Here is a 14,777-nt window from a genome sequence, read left to right as displayed (position 1 = left end):
TGGATGTTCTTTCTCACGGCTCTCACTACACCAGCGCTCCTCAAACTCCAGGCCATACACCCTTTGGAGAATGATGGAACTCCTAGACTTACTGCCCAGAAACGCCCAGAAACGCGCATGTGACAAAGCTTGGCACACAATGACCTGACCTTGCATTACATCCACCTGCCTTTGGCACTTCAGGCCCCACAGCCTCTACTTTCCCACTCAGTGGGCTGCTTTGTCTCTGGAGCTTTGAGGGGGGTGGGGGAGGCGGGAAAAGCTGGCTAAAGGCAGATGAGCCAGGATGTGATGAGGTGAGAGGCTGGGCTGTGACTTCTCTCTGCGACAGGACCTTGAATGGCTCCACCCCAGAGGGAAGATTCCAATCTCTGAGTCTCTCCAGAACTGATCCCAAAGATAGGTGTTACTACAGACTGGGCAAGATCCAGTGTTCGGAGTAGTCCCCTTCAGAGGGGACAAGAAGTGGCTGTCCAAATACAGAAGTCCTGTTGTTTCGTGGGACCTCTAGGGGGAGCCAAAACAGGACACAGAAGTATTTTTTTCCCCCACCTGACTAGTATCCAAAGTCTCCCTCTTTGGTTCAAATCTTCCCAATTTTCTTCAGGAAATCATTCCTGCCATAGCTTGAAGTCACTTGGTCCCCACAAAGCTGACTTCAATCCCCCTCCTAGAACTGGGCTCCCAGTGGGTAGGATCCAGTCTTTTTAGCCTGTTGCTAAAACCCCAGTTGCGTTTCTTCAAACCAAACTGCATACAGGAGCATCGGAAAACTCTGATTATAGAAACTGAGGCCAGCACATGAAAAGATAACAGATCTGAGTTCAAAGCTTCCCTAGCTACATGTCTCTGGGTTAGTTATTTCCTATGTGAGTTTCAGAGAAGATTAAAATATGAAGATTATAATACTCATCTTCATCATCTTTGTAGGACTAAGCGTGTAAAAAGCCAGACACAGAGCTGACCCTCTATAACAGTAGTTATACTCTCAGAACCACCCGAGCCCCAACCCCCCATTACCTCCTCTTAGTCTCTTCGTATCGAAGGCGCAACCTGACCTTCTCTGCCAACTGATTGTTGCTGCTGGTGCCGAACTAGAGGGAAGAACAAAGTCAGAAGTTATGTGGCTGTTGGGACCAGTGCTGAGCTGGGTATCAAGAACTCAGGAGAGACTTGACAGCGTGCCTGGGAAGTAGCTAAGAACAGCCCCCAATTATGGAGCTGGCTGTGCGCATCCCAAAGAAGCCAGTGAGGCAAAAACACTTTCCTTCCTTTGGGCCGTGGGAAGAGCCCCAAACGCAGGCATCAGTCACATCTAGAAGAGAAGCTTAGGGCCCAGAATATTATCTCACAGCCACAGATGGCTTGGAGCCCATTCAAGCCACAGAAGCATGGAGGACAGCTGGTCAGGCGGAAGGAGGGACAGATGATATACAGGAAAAGCCATTCTGGGGGGCACTGGGGAGGAGGTCAAGTTGAAAACCCAGGAGGCCGCAGTCAGGAGGGAGACACTGGATGAGTGAGGAGAAGGGTCTAGAACCAGAAGCAGGCACACGAATCCTTCTCAAATATTACGGCCCACAGGTGACTTGTAGCTGGACACACAGGTGGTGGGGGTGGGGGGTGGGGGAGGGTAGCCTGATTGAGAGCAGCAAGAAGCTACAAGGCTCACCCAGTCAGGCGTGGATAGAGCTTCTCTTCACAAGTGGGAGCACCGCTATAGAAATCAGATAGGAGTAGCATTTTAGCCACAGAGGCTAGGCGGCGAGTTCGTTCAATGTCACCTGCTCTAGAAAATAAAAGCTCCCCAAAGCAACGGCTTGCCATGGGTTAGACCATGGGTCAGGCCTGGACTGGACAGGCATCAGCTATGACCCCCCTGAGCTATGGAGCTGGGAGTCAAGCAGCTGTCTGAAAGCTGCAGGCATCGTTTGGGGACTACCAGGAGGAAAATAGCCTCTGTTTCTTAGCTTGGGAGAGGAACACGGCATGGTTCTGCAAGATAGCAGGAAGGAAACCAGAGGGAAGACACCCGGTCCTTCGAAAACACTTTCTGTGCAGCATCTAGACCCCAGCACGTGGCCAAGTGACAGCGAGGAGGTGGAGTCAGGGGGGGCATTTTCTCACACCACTCTCTGCGGTCACGCCGGGCCCGGGGAGCTCTACGAGAACAGGGCGCCAGCAGCCAGCGCCACAAAGAGCCACCGGCCAGCTCCATAGGTGAGGAACGAGAAGGCAGCTGCCCTCAGGAGGCCCCCCAGCAACGGGCCCTGCTACTCACACTTCCCGAGATGTCTGTCTGGGAGCTCACGTTCAGGTACTGTTTCGGCAGCAGGAAGGCCGAGCTCTCCAGAGAGCTGCTGCTGGACCACAGGTCAGAGTGGGACCCTCTGTCGGTCCGGAAGCCATCCTTCAGCACCGCAAGGCTCTGAAGTGGGGAACACAGGGTCAGCGACACCCCTTCCTTCCCGGGAGGGAGCTCTGGGTCTGTCACGCTCTGTGTACCTTTTCTCTCCACCTTCCGTAATGTGGGAGGAGCCCACGCTCATCCAGACAGCCCGCTTATGTTGTCAAGAGCCAGCCACGAGCGGGCACCTGCTAGGTGCCGGGCCCCGACCTAGGACAGGCGGGTGTGGGCGCTGGCTCCCGAGCCGCGCGGCCTGAGTTACGACCCCCACTCGGCTCCTTCTAGCTGAGTGATCTGAGCTAGAGGATTAACCTCCTGTGCCTCAGTTTCCTTTCCTGCAAAATGGGAACAATCATAGATCCCATCTCACAGCGCTACCATGCTGACTGAACGAGACTCTCTGCGTAAAGTGCCAGGACAGTGCCTTCTCAGTAACTAACTGTCAGCTGCACCATGCTCTCTTCTAATCCTGACCACAGCCCTGCCAGGAACGGCCTGTCACCAGCCCCCCTTTGTCCATGAAGGAGCTTTGACGTGCAGACAGCGGCAATGGACAGAGCCAGGGTTTCCTGGTCTATCTAAGACTCGGCGCTCTGGACTGCTAAGCACGACAGGGACAGATCCCACTGCCCACAGGGTCTTGTCTGAATGCTTTCCCCGGGGCTGCTGTTCCCGGTAGGAGCTCCGAAATTCTTTTGTTTGTCATAGAGGGCAAAGCTTCCTTCTCCAAGTCCTTTACGGCAGCTCTGAGCCTCAGACTCCTAAGCGGCTGATGGCAACAATAATACCTCAGAGGTCAGGGTGGGTCTCGTGCGAGGCAGTGGGATGGACAGGGGAGACGAGGATGGGTTTCTGAGACAGGGCAACAGGGGTTTGAACCCTGCCTTTACCACGGACTCTCTGAGCTATACAGCCCTTATCTGTGTGATGAGGATAAAGCAGCACTGATGTGAAGGATAAGTGAGCTTGCAAAGTGCTTGGCACAACTGCCTGGGACGTTAATCACACCTATTATCATCTGTTCAGGTCCTAGCAGAGGGTCAGAACACACAAGGAAATGCTTACAAAGACGCTCCATGTGGATGTCAAAGTTAACCATGTTGAAACACCTCCTTTCATTTGGTTCCTTAAAAAGTGAGCCAGGCGGCTAGAGCTAGAGGCAAGGACGTGGCCTGTGGACTAGAGAGCTACTGCTTCAATCTGCCGTTTTACCCTAGCTGTGTGACCTTAGGCAGGTCACTTAATGCTTCTGAGCCTCCATTTCCAAAAGCCCAAGCTAACTAGCGATGAGAACCCGGTGATCTGTGGAACTAGCCCACGAGGCCTGGCGCAGGAAGGGGCCCAGGAGAAACGGAGACGGAGCCCACGTCATGGGAACTTTCGTACCTTAATGAGGTCTTGCTTTTCCTTTTCTCCACAGGTGATGGCCTTTTTGATGGCTTTTGTTTCTCGCAAGACAGCCTGAGCTTCATCCAATTTGTAACTGCCCTGAGCATCAGACATTTTCTTATCGATTCTAGGAGACAATAAATAGGAAAGGTCAAAGATGGAGCGAGGGATGAGGTTTCCCCAGGGGAAAAGCACAGACCGCAGAACTCCGTTCCCTCAAGAAGACTCCTCTCTCCGTTCTGCCTATGGAATACGGCGCAGCAGGACCCTGTTAAATTGCAAATGTCCCACAGTGTGGGACTGAAGCAACACCACGCTTGAAGTCAAGGGTCCTCAAAGTGTCAGCTCTTACAGGAAGCCTTCCCAGATTACCTCCCTGGGTACTGCAGGTTGGGCTAGGTGTTCCCATAACACATTGCACATAACTGCGACACTGCACTCATTGCGTTGCATTATAATTAATAATATATGTGGTAGTGTCCTTGACTTGACTCAGACAGGCTTGAATGTTTGACTAGTTTCAGTATCTTGCACAGACTAGGCCTTTAATTCACTCTCATCCTCAGAACTCTTGATATTTGAGGCTGGATCATTCCTCGTTGTGGGGGCTGCCCTGTGTATTGGAGGATGTTTAGTGTCATCCCTGGCCTCTGCCCACTAGATGCCAGTAGCATCTTGAATTCAAGTTGTGACAACCAAAAATGTCTCCATACTTTGCCTAATGTCTTCTGGGAGAGACGCAAAATCACCCTGTTTAGGAGGTGTTGATGGAGCTAACAACACAATGAAGGAAAGGTCAGAAGGATGGAAGAGCCCCAGCCCTGCCACTTGGTGTGGTGACCTGGGGCATGCGCCCAGGGGCACAAGGAGCCTCTGTTTCCTCCTCGAAGAAAAGCGGGATAATGCCATCAGCCCAGCCCCTGTCAGGGCTGTAAGGAACATGAAGTGCAATTGAGGATTTAAAAACCAGGTGATCAACTAGACCAATGTAAAGAATCAAAACGCTTCTGCTCTGCAGTGCCTATCGGTCTGCCTAGGCCCTACATACAGATTCATTCTGATGCGAGGAAAATAAAAGACGTGAAGGCTCATGATGCTTCCTGAGGGTCAGGTCACACTGGAGATGGCCTGGGTCCCACCCCCTGGGGAGGAAGGGCTGTGGCATGGAACGGTGCAGAGGGCAGGTCCCCGATGGAGAAAGAGGAGCTTCCCAGCACAAGGGGATGCCACAAACCCATCAGTTCAGGACGGGATACAGGCTGTCCTTGGTGGTTTCCTGCTCCAGGCCGAATTGTCCTGAGCTACAAATAAGCGGAGTGGGGAACCACGGACCCAAGCGGGAGCAGGTTCTCGGCCCAGCCTCTGAGGAGGGAGAGAGGGAGAGAGGTGGGGGCGAGAGAGGCCTGACTGTGGTCTCAGCACAGTCCTCCCCTCCCCTTCCGTTATTTCAGCTCCGCGGAGAGAAAACAAAGCCCCGTTTATGTGTTCCCACTAAAAATAGCCCGTCTATTCCTTTCGAGGACTTGGGCCTGGGCAAGCCTGCCAGGTCAGCGAAGACTGGTCTCCAATTCAGGTTGAGAAATGAGTCTAAAGGGAGCTTTCTGCCGCAGAGGCCTCCCCAAGATGCTCCACGGAGAGGAGGATCCCCGACAGACAGCGTCCAGGACTGGGGGCGGCCCTCCCCCACATGCGGGGGGTGTCTGCCCGAGTGGGCCCCAGTGCTGGGGGCTCTGGGGTGGGGGCAGGCAGTGCCCAGCTGTCCTCTGCCGACAGGGGAGGCTGGCTTTGAGTCCTCCGCAGGGAGAGACAGAGGCGGCTTGTCTCTGGGACTCCTCATGCAGCCTCTACCTGATTTCTCTCGGGGGCCTTAGCAACCCTGGCTCTGGAATGTGGCTGCAGAGAGCAGCCGGGAGAGGGAGCGCTCTTGGGATTGGGGTGGGGGAGGGGAACAAAGGGTCACCATTATGTACACAGTGAATGAATCTTTTTTTTTTTAGGAAAAAGAAAAGTTGTGTGGTTGGGCAGAGGGGAGGGCGTGTGTGGGGGGTGTTTTAGGATTTCCCAATTCCGCAGCAGTCCCTTCTCTCAGCACTGCAGAGTCACACACACCCGGCGGCCACAGCACAGCCAGGCGGAGAAGCTGGGCCAAGGCTCTGACGGCAGCCACCTCCTCTCTGTCCTGTACAGATAGCTCTCACGTGGGCAGGGTGGCCTTGGGGACATGAAGACAGACACCACGTGGCCCTTCTCCCGCGGGAGCAGTGGGCCGAGTCTCAACTCTTTTCTCTTTACATGGGCTCAGGGCAGGCCCAGGCTCCCAGGTCCCCAGCTTCCTTCTTGATTTCTCAGCCTCCGCTAAGAGGCACCCTCCTTACAGCCACTGGGCTCCCCGTGTGCCGGGCATGGTCACGGTCACGCACTTGACATGAATTTTCCGTTTCAATCTTTACAATGACATATTCTTCCAAGAGAGAGAAACCAAAGCTCCGAGGAATTCAGTCACGTTCCCAAGGTCCCAGGGAACTGGGATTTGAACCCGGGCCATCTCCTCTTGAGGCGACATTCCTAACCCTCTAGGCCAAGGTGTGCATGAAGGCAGATGTTCCCCGACACTGAACACAGGGAGCTGGCTTCCCGCTGGGGAGCGTGGGCAGCAGGGTGGAGTATTCTGTGGGCTGATATCAAACATCAGGAGGGCGGGAGGGCAGAGGGAGGGGAAAGAGGGAGGCTTGTCTTTGGGGTTTCAGCTCAGCTTACCAAACGACAAGAATTTTCAATGCTGCTACAGGGTGACGAAGTGGTAAAACAGGTTTGTGGTGGCTCAGAGAATAAGGAGAAGTGTTTTCACCAGAACCTCCTGAGGACGGCAGGAAGGGGGAGGCGGGGCAGGCTCCTGCGGAGGGGACCTAAGGCATGATGGTGATGATGATGATGATGATGGTGGTGGTGGTGGCAGAAGCCCTTAAAGTACATGCTCAGAAGCTGCCCCACTACTAAATGGAGGTCTGAGTAGACAACCTGCTTTATATGTCAAAACAGACATTTCCTACGCTCACATCACTGCCCTCAAATGTGCACGGCCCTACTGAAGATTACAAGAAACATACAAGGTCCCTTATCTTAATGACAAATCTGGTTTGAGAGACAGGATTGGCATATGTATAAATATACACACACACATATATGTATATGTGTATATATTAATATATATGTATATGTGTATATTTATATATATATATAAATATATACACACAGAGAGAGAGAGACAGAGAGAGAGAGAGAGAGAGAGAGTGAGAGAGAGAGAGAGGCATATATAAATAACAGAGCACTTGTGTATAAAACCCTAATTTATCATATAAAAATAAGCCCTGGCTGCTGTGGCTCAGTAGATTGAGCGCCGGCCTGTGAACCAAGTGTCACTGGTTCGATTCCCAGTCAGGGCACATGCCTGAGCTGCACACCAGGTCCCCAGTTGGGGTGTGTAAGAGGCAACCACACAGTGATGTTTCTCTCCCTTTCTCCCTCCCTCCCCCTCTCTCTAAAAATAAATAAATAAAATCTTTTAAAAAATGTATTATGCACCACCTATAATACAAAGCCATGCTTTCTTATAGCTTGTGCTGTGTGGGTTTGGGAGCGGGATGATGTTTATAAGACCAAGAGGTCCCTCAGCCGGTGGTCATAGTTCACTGGATTAATAGGTCTTGGAGACAGACATCTAGAGGATTGGGGTTCTGGCCACAGATCAGTGGGACTGGACTTGAGGTTCAGAGGGTGAGTCAGGGAGAGAGAAAAAGCAAGTGACCACAGAAGTCACCGTCTGTGCAGATGTGACTTCCCTGCGGTTCTAAGTGAGACGTCCCTGAGAACAGAGGAAGTTACTATATGTCCTCCCTGAAGCTTCCAAAAGAGCTCCCACGCTCCTCTGTAATGCCTGTCCCAGGAGCCCGTCAGAGACGCTGAACGTGAGTCAGTGCATACGTCTGGGTTACACATGTGGGTAATAACGGCAAACGAACACGTACTGAGCCTTGGTTGTGTGGCTCCGTGTCCTGTCTGTAAGATGGAGTTAGCCAAAAAAGCGTTCCTTGGAGAGCTGCAGTGAGGACCCAGGGAGGTCGCCCGTGCAGACACACCAAAGTGCTTCCTGGCACCGAGGTACTGCTCGTGGTACAATCACGATAATGACAACGAACACATCTGCTCTACAGAAACCACGGAGCTGCGTCTGGCTTGGCTGCAAGTTGGCTTCTCAAAGTGAACATTTCATTTGGTCAAAGTTTCCTGGAAGCCCCTTAAGTCACCCCAAAAGTACAGCGTGCACGGGATCGCGCTCATTCTGCTAGTCATTGGTTGCAGGAGAGACCCTTGTTCCCTCTATGGGGCTCCCTAGATGAAGCTGCTGCTCAGTTTCAGGGGCCACGGGAAGAAAACGAGCTTGTTTTGTTTTTTCTGCATGCGAGAGTCTACTGGCTCTACTGGGGGCGGGGAGCACTCAGAAATGTTCAATACGTGCTTCTATGACTGGCTTGTGAAACTCGGCTCAACGGCACAGACCTTTACTGGCTTCGGGGAGTCTGGGGATGATGAGGACTCTGTGGTCTGATACGATTCCTAGTTTCTCTTTCTAAACCGCACCCCCGGCTGATGGTATGTTCAGTACAAGCCAATGGAACAGAACTGGGATCAGATGATTTGAGCGCCACATTCTGAGAAGGGGGAAAGGCAGGGAGGAGGCGAGCGCAGTGGGGCGCACTCACTTCTGCAGGGTCTGAAAGCCGAGCTCTTTGAACTGTAGCTCCTGCTGGAGGTGCACCATCTCTCTCTTCAGCTTGTTGACCTGGAGGACGAAGACCACACATGGGGCTGGGTCAGAGGCTGACTTCAAGCTGCCAGCTGCCTTTTCCTCAAAGGGAAACCCAGAGCCCCCCCACTGTCCCTGCATAATGACTCCGGTCAACATCCTCTGGGTCACACTGGTCACAGCACCCTCCCTTCACTGGTATTGGCCCTGCTCTGCAGCTGCCTGACTGTCCTGCAGAGCATCCACAGCCAGCCCTCACACCAGGGAATCTGGAAGTAGACAGGAGCTGGCTGACCTGGGACAGAGCGTGGCCTTCCCACTGTCCAGCTGGGTGACCTCTCGAGCCATCTCGCCTCCCTTTCCTGTTCTGGGGGATGATGGCAATTCCCGGGGCCATGCAAGAGGCAACCGATCATGTATCTGTCTCACATGGATGCTTTTCTCCCTCTCTTTCTCCCTCCTTTCCCCTCCCTCTAAAAATAAATAAATAAAATCTGTAAAAAATAAAAATACCTTAAGATCTGCCATCACTAATCCCACATTCCTGCATGGACACAGTAAGGTACAGCTGAAATTCAACTACCCCTGCAGACAGAGCTCACCTCTCTAGGTTTCAGTCCCCACCGCTCCCTAATGCCTCACCCTAGCCCTCTGCCTACTTTCATGTTTTCTTACAGGCGTCTGAGTTGAACCCATCTGAAGTTGCACTAAACCAGTGTTCAGAATACTGCCTTGACCTTGAGCATATCACTTAATGCCGTGCCTCAGTTTCCAATCAGTAAAATGATGACCATGAAGTAATTAAATAAGATCGTGTAGAACCAGCAGTTGCTAGGAAGATAGTGCACTACATTAAGAACTCTGAAGTAAACCTGAGTCCTTTGTGACCTTGGTAAGTTACTGGTCCCCTAAGCCTCTGCTCATCTTCAAGTGCAGATATTGACAGAAGCTGCTTCGTGGGGTTGTCCGAGGACATGATACGACACAGATGAAGCTTTTAGCACTAAGCCTTGTGTACAGGGATTGCCTATTACAGGGGTACTGCTGTTACCACTACTGTTACTATGACGACAACCTATGGCTGCTACTACTGTTATTATTTAGGGCCTGTTAGTCAGCACTGGTTACCCCAGCCTGGTCGAAGCATCCACTCTGCTCGTGTGGGTGAGCTAGTGGCCTACGGATGCCCCAGGGACCCCCGTCAACAACACAGACAAAGAGACCCTACCCGGGATTTCGCAGTGGCAATTTCCGCTTTCAGGATCTCAGGGTCATACTTAGAGCTGGATGACGAACCAGATACCACTGCAATGAAAAAGAAAAAAAATTCTGTAGAAGAAACACATTTTGGCAAAACTGCCTTATTTGGCCACCTAGCTAAACCCAGAAAGGAATGGCCAGTAGTGAATAACCTCAATGTCCCACAATGGGGGCTTCGTTAAATAAATACAGTACGTCCATGAAACGGGGTCTATAGAACTTCTGTGATTTAAAATGATGGAGCGGAAGAATACCAAACACGTGAAAGTGCCTAAAACTTATTGTTACATGAAAACAAGAGTTTAGTAAAAACTGTAAATGCAGGATAACATATATTAGGAAAAAATACACAGTAAACAGATACACACATTCTGCATCTAAAAAGACCAGAAAGAAATATACCAAAAAGTACCCCAATTAAGACACAGGCCAGCAACTTCCCCTTTGTGTCCTTGTCCCCTCCCTAACCCTCCACAGAAAAAAATTTCTATTTGAATAGGACCTTAGAGACCGCCTTTAAAGTCTCACATTTTAAAATGTTCAGTTTTAATCTGTTACACAGGTTGGGGCAAAAGGAGGTTTACAGTTGTGAGTACGTGAAACACCATTTATTCTTGTACTGCTATTAAGTATTGTATTATTTTCCGTATGAACAACTGTAAACCTCCTTTTGCCCCAACCTGTATATAAACAGTTTAATGGTCCAACACAGTACAAGTTTTGCTATTTATAAAAAAAGAGCATTTCACAGGTCCCTATCCCCATATCGCACTCTGAAAGGGAATCATTTAACCACATTCAGCCAGTTTCTTGTGTATCCACCCCTGCATGTCTAATAATACACATGTATTGCTGCTTCTTGATTTTTCCAGTGTTAGGCGTTATTTTTCCACTTGTCCCTGTGAACAATGGAGACTTAGGTTCCTCCCTTCCCCAACCCCTATACCACGCACCGCTCCCGCCTCTCCATCCTCCTGAGAGAGAGCGTCATCTGGGTGAAAGCAACCTTCAGTTCTGCATTACTTTTACACTGTAAACACTATTCAGGGTCAGAGGCATGTAGTCAACTTTGCTTGCTTTTCCTTCCCAGCACTTTTATTTTTCCAAGAGTGAATGATTCTCTTTTTCATGCTTGCCTACAAACTTATCACTGATTCACCCTCGCACTCTGCCAGTTACCAAAAGCTCCTCTCACAGAGTGCAGGCCAGTCTGCCCCATTCTGGCCAATTCCTTTTTCTGACTCTGTCTTGCTGGCGTCAGTGTGAGCTGCTTGCTCTCTGTGCCCAGCTGGCATCCTGAGACCCCCTCCTTACCTCTCTCCTCTTTCCTAAATACCACGTAGCCCCCTCTATGGCCTACCCCCTCATTTTGGCAGAATACCAAAATTGAGAAGAAGAAAACTTTCTGAAGTCTTGCATCTCTAAAAATATCTTCACTCTATCCTATACTTGTTCACAGGTAGTTTTGCTGGGTATAATATTCTAGATTAGAAATGATTGTTCTTAACATTTGGAAGGCATCCCTCTATTGTCTTCTAGGTTTCCAGGGTTACTATTGAGAAGTCCTGAGCTATTCTAAGTCTTAATAATTTTTCTGTGACCTGGTTCTGCTCTCGGAAAACTCTGAGGATTTTGAATCGTTCCCAGTGTTTGAGCTGCATGATGCTGTGTCTGGGTGTGGCTGACTTTTATCCATTATGCTGGGCACTCACTGAGCTCTTTCAATCTAAAAACTCTCCTCCATAGGTTACGGGAAACTTTTCTGAATAATTTCATTGATGCTTCTCTCCCTATTTCTTTTGCTCTATCTGAACTTTTATTATTCAGATTTCCTGGCCTGGTGCTCTATTTCCCTTATGTTTCATCTCACTGTAGTTTTGTTCTGCTTTTTAGAAGAGTTCCTCAGTTTTGCCTTCCAGTTATCCTTCAGGATTTTCATTTCTACCACCATATTTTAATTTCCAAAGGCTCTTCTGTGTTCTCTGAGGGTGCCTTTTTATAAAACGAAGTTTCCCGTTCTTACTTCAGGGTTGGGTGGTTTCTTGATGCGTTCTTCTTCACGCCCACCCTGTTCCCTCCAAGGCCTTCCCATCACCATGCTTTTGCTTCAATCTTTATTTTTCATGTTCAAGACTTCCCTTGGATGCCTGGATCTCAGCTGCTGGCTTGTGTTTAAGTGTGGGACCCCAAAAAGCTGACTGGATTTGCACTTGGTGACTGAATTATGTGGTTCATGATTAGACTGGACTGTTTCACCCAGGATTCCTCATTGCCAGTATCTTTACCTCTTTCCTCTTTTTATCTCTTTTGTCTGTTCAGATCTCCCAAAACTCTTCTGCTATCCACATCAGGAGGTAATAGCTTGGCACCATTCTGGGAACCAGGTGGTACCTGCGGGCTGGCGTCTCAAAACCCTGTCTGTCCACGTTCAGTTAATCATATTTTCAGTATGGTACACCCCACCAGGGAACTTGCCTTGTATCCTTTAGTCCAAACTCTGTTCTGTTCCCTCCAAAAAAAAAATCCTCCAGACTTTTCCTGGTTGGGGATGGGCTGTTACCAATTTAGGGAGGAGACTGGGCGGTTGCCTCAGAAACAACTTTCATCCAATCCTTTCATCTGAGACCCTCCTCACTTCATGCCTACTCCCAGAGATAGGTGCTTCTCCAATTCATAAGGCTTCTGCAGGTGCTATATACAGACTACAGTGTTTTTTCTTTTTCTTTTTCTCCACTATTGGCCTATTTCTTTTTTCTGAGGTCTATCAGGTAGGTTGCCACCTGTCTGTCTGCTTTCCAGCTTCCACATTAGGAAGGAGGAAAAGCAGGTTTATAACTTGTATGGAAAAGAATACAATAATTAATAAATAATAGTACAAGAATAAACTGTTTCACACACTCACAACTGTAAACCTAGTTTTGCTAAACCCTGTACTCCTGCTCTGATCTTCAAGTCTCCTTGTCCTGTGCGTGCCTGCCTTTAAAGATCTGTCAGCTGATCTCTGCTTAGTTTCAGGAGTCAGTGGTTCAACCAGCATTTTTTTAACTGCACGGCTCCCAATGATTTATTTTTCAAATTTCCTCTCCCCACGGCCCAGAGTGAGGAAGGAGCGTGGTGAGGTCCAGAACAACCCAGCTCTCCTCTAAGTTCTCATCTTTCAGAAGATGAGAGGACGCCCGTGTGGCCCAAGAACCTTAGACGTTGACTGGTTGACTTGGATTAAATTAAGAGACTTGGTTGTAAGGTCAGATGCTCCTGGGTATGAGGGCTAGCGTAGCCACTTCCACCAGTGTGGCCTCTCTGGGGCCTCAGCTCCTTTGTCTGTAGAACAAGAACAGCAGCATCTTGAAGGGCTATGTGGGTCTATGTGAGCGTGAGTGGGGAGGGGGTTACTTTAAAGGACAAGTGTAGAGCGCCCAGCATGCTGCCTTACAGAGAAACAATTGGTACACATTAACTATCAGTCCTCTCCTTCCTCACAGAAGTAGAAATTAGAACATCCTCAGGGCAGGGTCCCCAACACCCAGGGCCAGGTGGCAGAAGCCAGGCACGTGACCTCACCGGTCTATTGACAGGCCGAAGAGCCTGACTTGGAAGACAAACCTGGCTTGTAAAACTGCAAGAAAGTCATGAGGAGGAGGCTGGGGCCATGTCTCTTTAACGAGGATGCTTGGGCTGGGGGATGCCCTCGCTCCTAGCTGGTTTGGGTCTCAGATTACCTGAGATGATCCCAATCCTTTGGAAATTCTTTAACATTCAAAAACGGTGCCTCTCTGAACCCGGCAGTGGACTGGGGAACATCCGGAAGTTAAGTGACTGCATCATGTACTTCCTACCACTGATCATGAATTTATTCTCATTGGTTCTGAGGATCTGTTAAAAATCCTTGTCATTTCAATGCCAAGGAATTAATAATATCAAATAATAATTGTGACTATTTGAGAGCTTAAGAATATGACAAGTACTATGCTAAGTATTTTACATTTGTTAACAATTTCATGTCCCATGACACCCCAACGAAGGTTGATACTATTCTTGTGTCCATTTTCCGATGAAGAATTTCAATCGGAGAGAAGAGTCATAACTTGGGCGAGGTTTCCCAGCTAGTAAGTTGCATGTCCTGGATTTGGATCCAGACAGTCCAGCTCCAGAGTCCATACTCTCAAAGTATCATGTAAAGTGTTTCCTGCCCAAAAGAATATTTGTTGAGACATTAAGGAAATTGTTTTACCTAGACCAGGGGTTTTCAACTGAAAAATTTTGCCGCGGAGGACACATTTGGCTCTGTCTGGAGACATTTTTGGTCATCGCAATTTGGGGTGGGGGTTACTACTGGCATCTAGTGGGTCGAGACCAGGGATGCTGCTAAAGATTGCACCATGTACAGCATAACCCCTACAGTAAAGATTAATTCGGCTTGGGGACAGCGGAGGAACTCAATGGTAATGGAAAAAATACAATGATCAAATTAAAAAAATAATAAGTAATTAACTAACTAACAGCACAGTTTAAAAAAAAAAAAAAAGGATTAATCTGGCTCAAAATGTCAGTAAGCACAGAGGCTGAAAAACCCTGGCAGACAAACGGGGAAACACCAACAGACAAATAAATAAGCAGGTATATTGTGATACACGCAATAAAGAAAATAAACAGAGAGCCATTACAGAGGCTAACCTGGGGGAGGGGAGTAAGCTGGTGGAGTTGTCAGGAGGGAGCCTCTCAGAGGAAACGGCCTGAGGGATAAGACTGAAAGGAGGAGAAGCCAGCTGTGCAAAAGGATCCATGGAAAAGCATTCGGAGAAGGGGAACAGCAAGAACGAGGTGAAAAGGTGCAGGGCAGGCGATGGGAGCAGAGGGTGGGCAGGTGGACGGCGCACCTGGAGCCTACTGAGCGCCAGCAGAAGACGTGGTGGGCGT

General features: G+C 49.5%; 1 protein-coding gene across 1 annotated transcript in view; it reads right to left on the bottom strand.

Moving 5' to 3' along the window:
- Positions 1 to 14,777, bottom strand: part of WWC1 (WW and C2 domain containing 1) — a 117,712-nt gene that overhangs the window by 34,874 nt on the left and 68,061 nt on the right. Inside the window, exons 4-8 of the mRNA XM_090288555.1 lie at positions 9,829 to 9,905; positions 8,557 to 8,636; positions 3,794 to 3,923; positions 2,282 to 2,428; positions 1,021 to 1,094 (exon numbers count right to left, since the gene is read on the bottom strand). Of these exons, the coding sequence (XP_090144681.1) occupies positions 1,021 to 1,094; positions 2,282 to 2,428; positions 3,794 to 3,923; positions 8,557 to 8,636; positions 9,829 to 9,905 (508 nt within the window). The remainder of the gene's footprint in view (positions 1 to 1,020; positions 1,095 to 2,281; positions 2,429 to 3,793; positions 3,924 to 8,556; positions 8,637 to 9,828; positions 9,906 to 14,777) is intronic.

The sequence above is a fragment of the Furipterus horrens genome, unplaced genomic scaffold (assembly GCF_987537825.1).
Source record: "Furipterus horrens unplaced genomic scaffold, mFurHor1.1.pri manual_scaffold_10, whole genome shotgun sequence".
Lineage (NCBI taxonomy): Eukaryota > Metazoa > Chordata > Mammalia > Chiroptera > Furipteridae > Furipterus > Furipterus horrens.
This window is presented reverse-complemented; position numbering and strand designations above follow the sequence as displayed.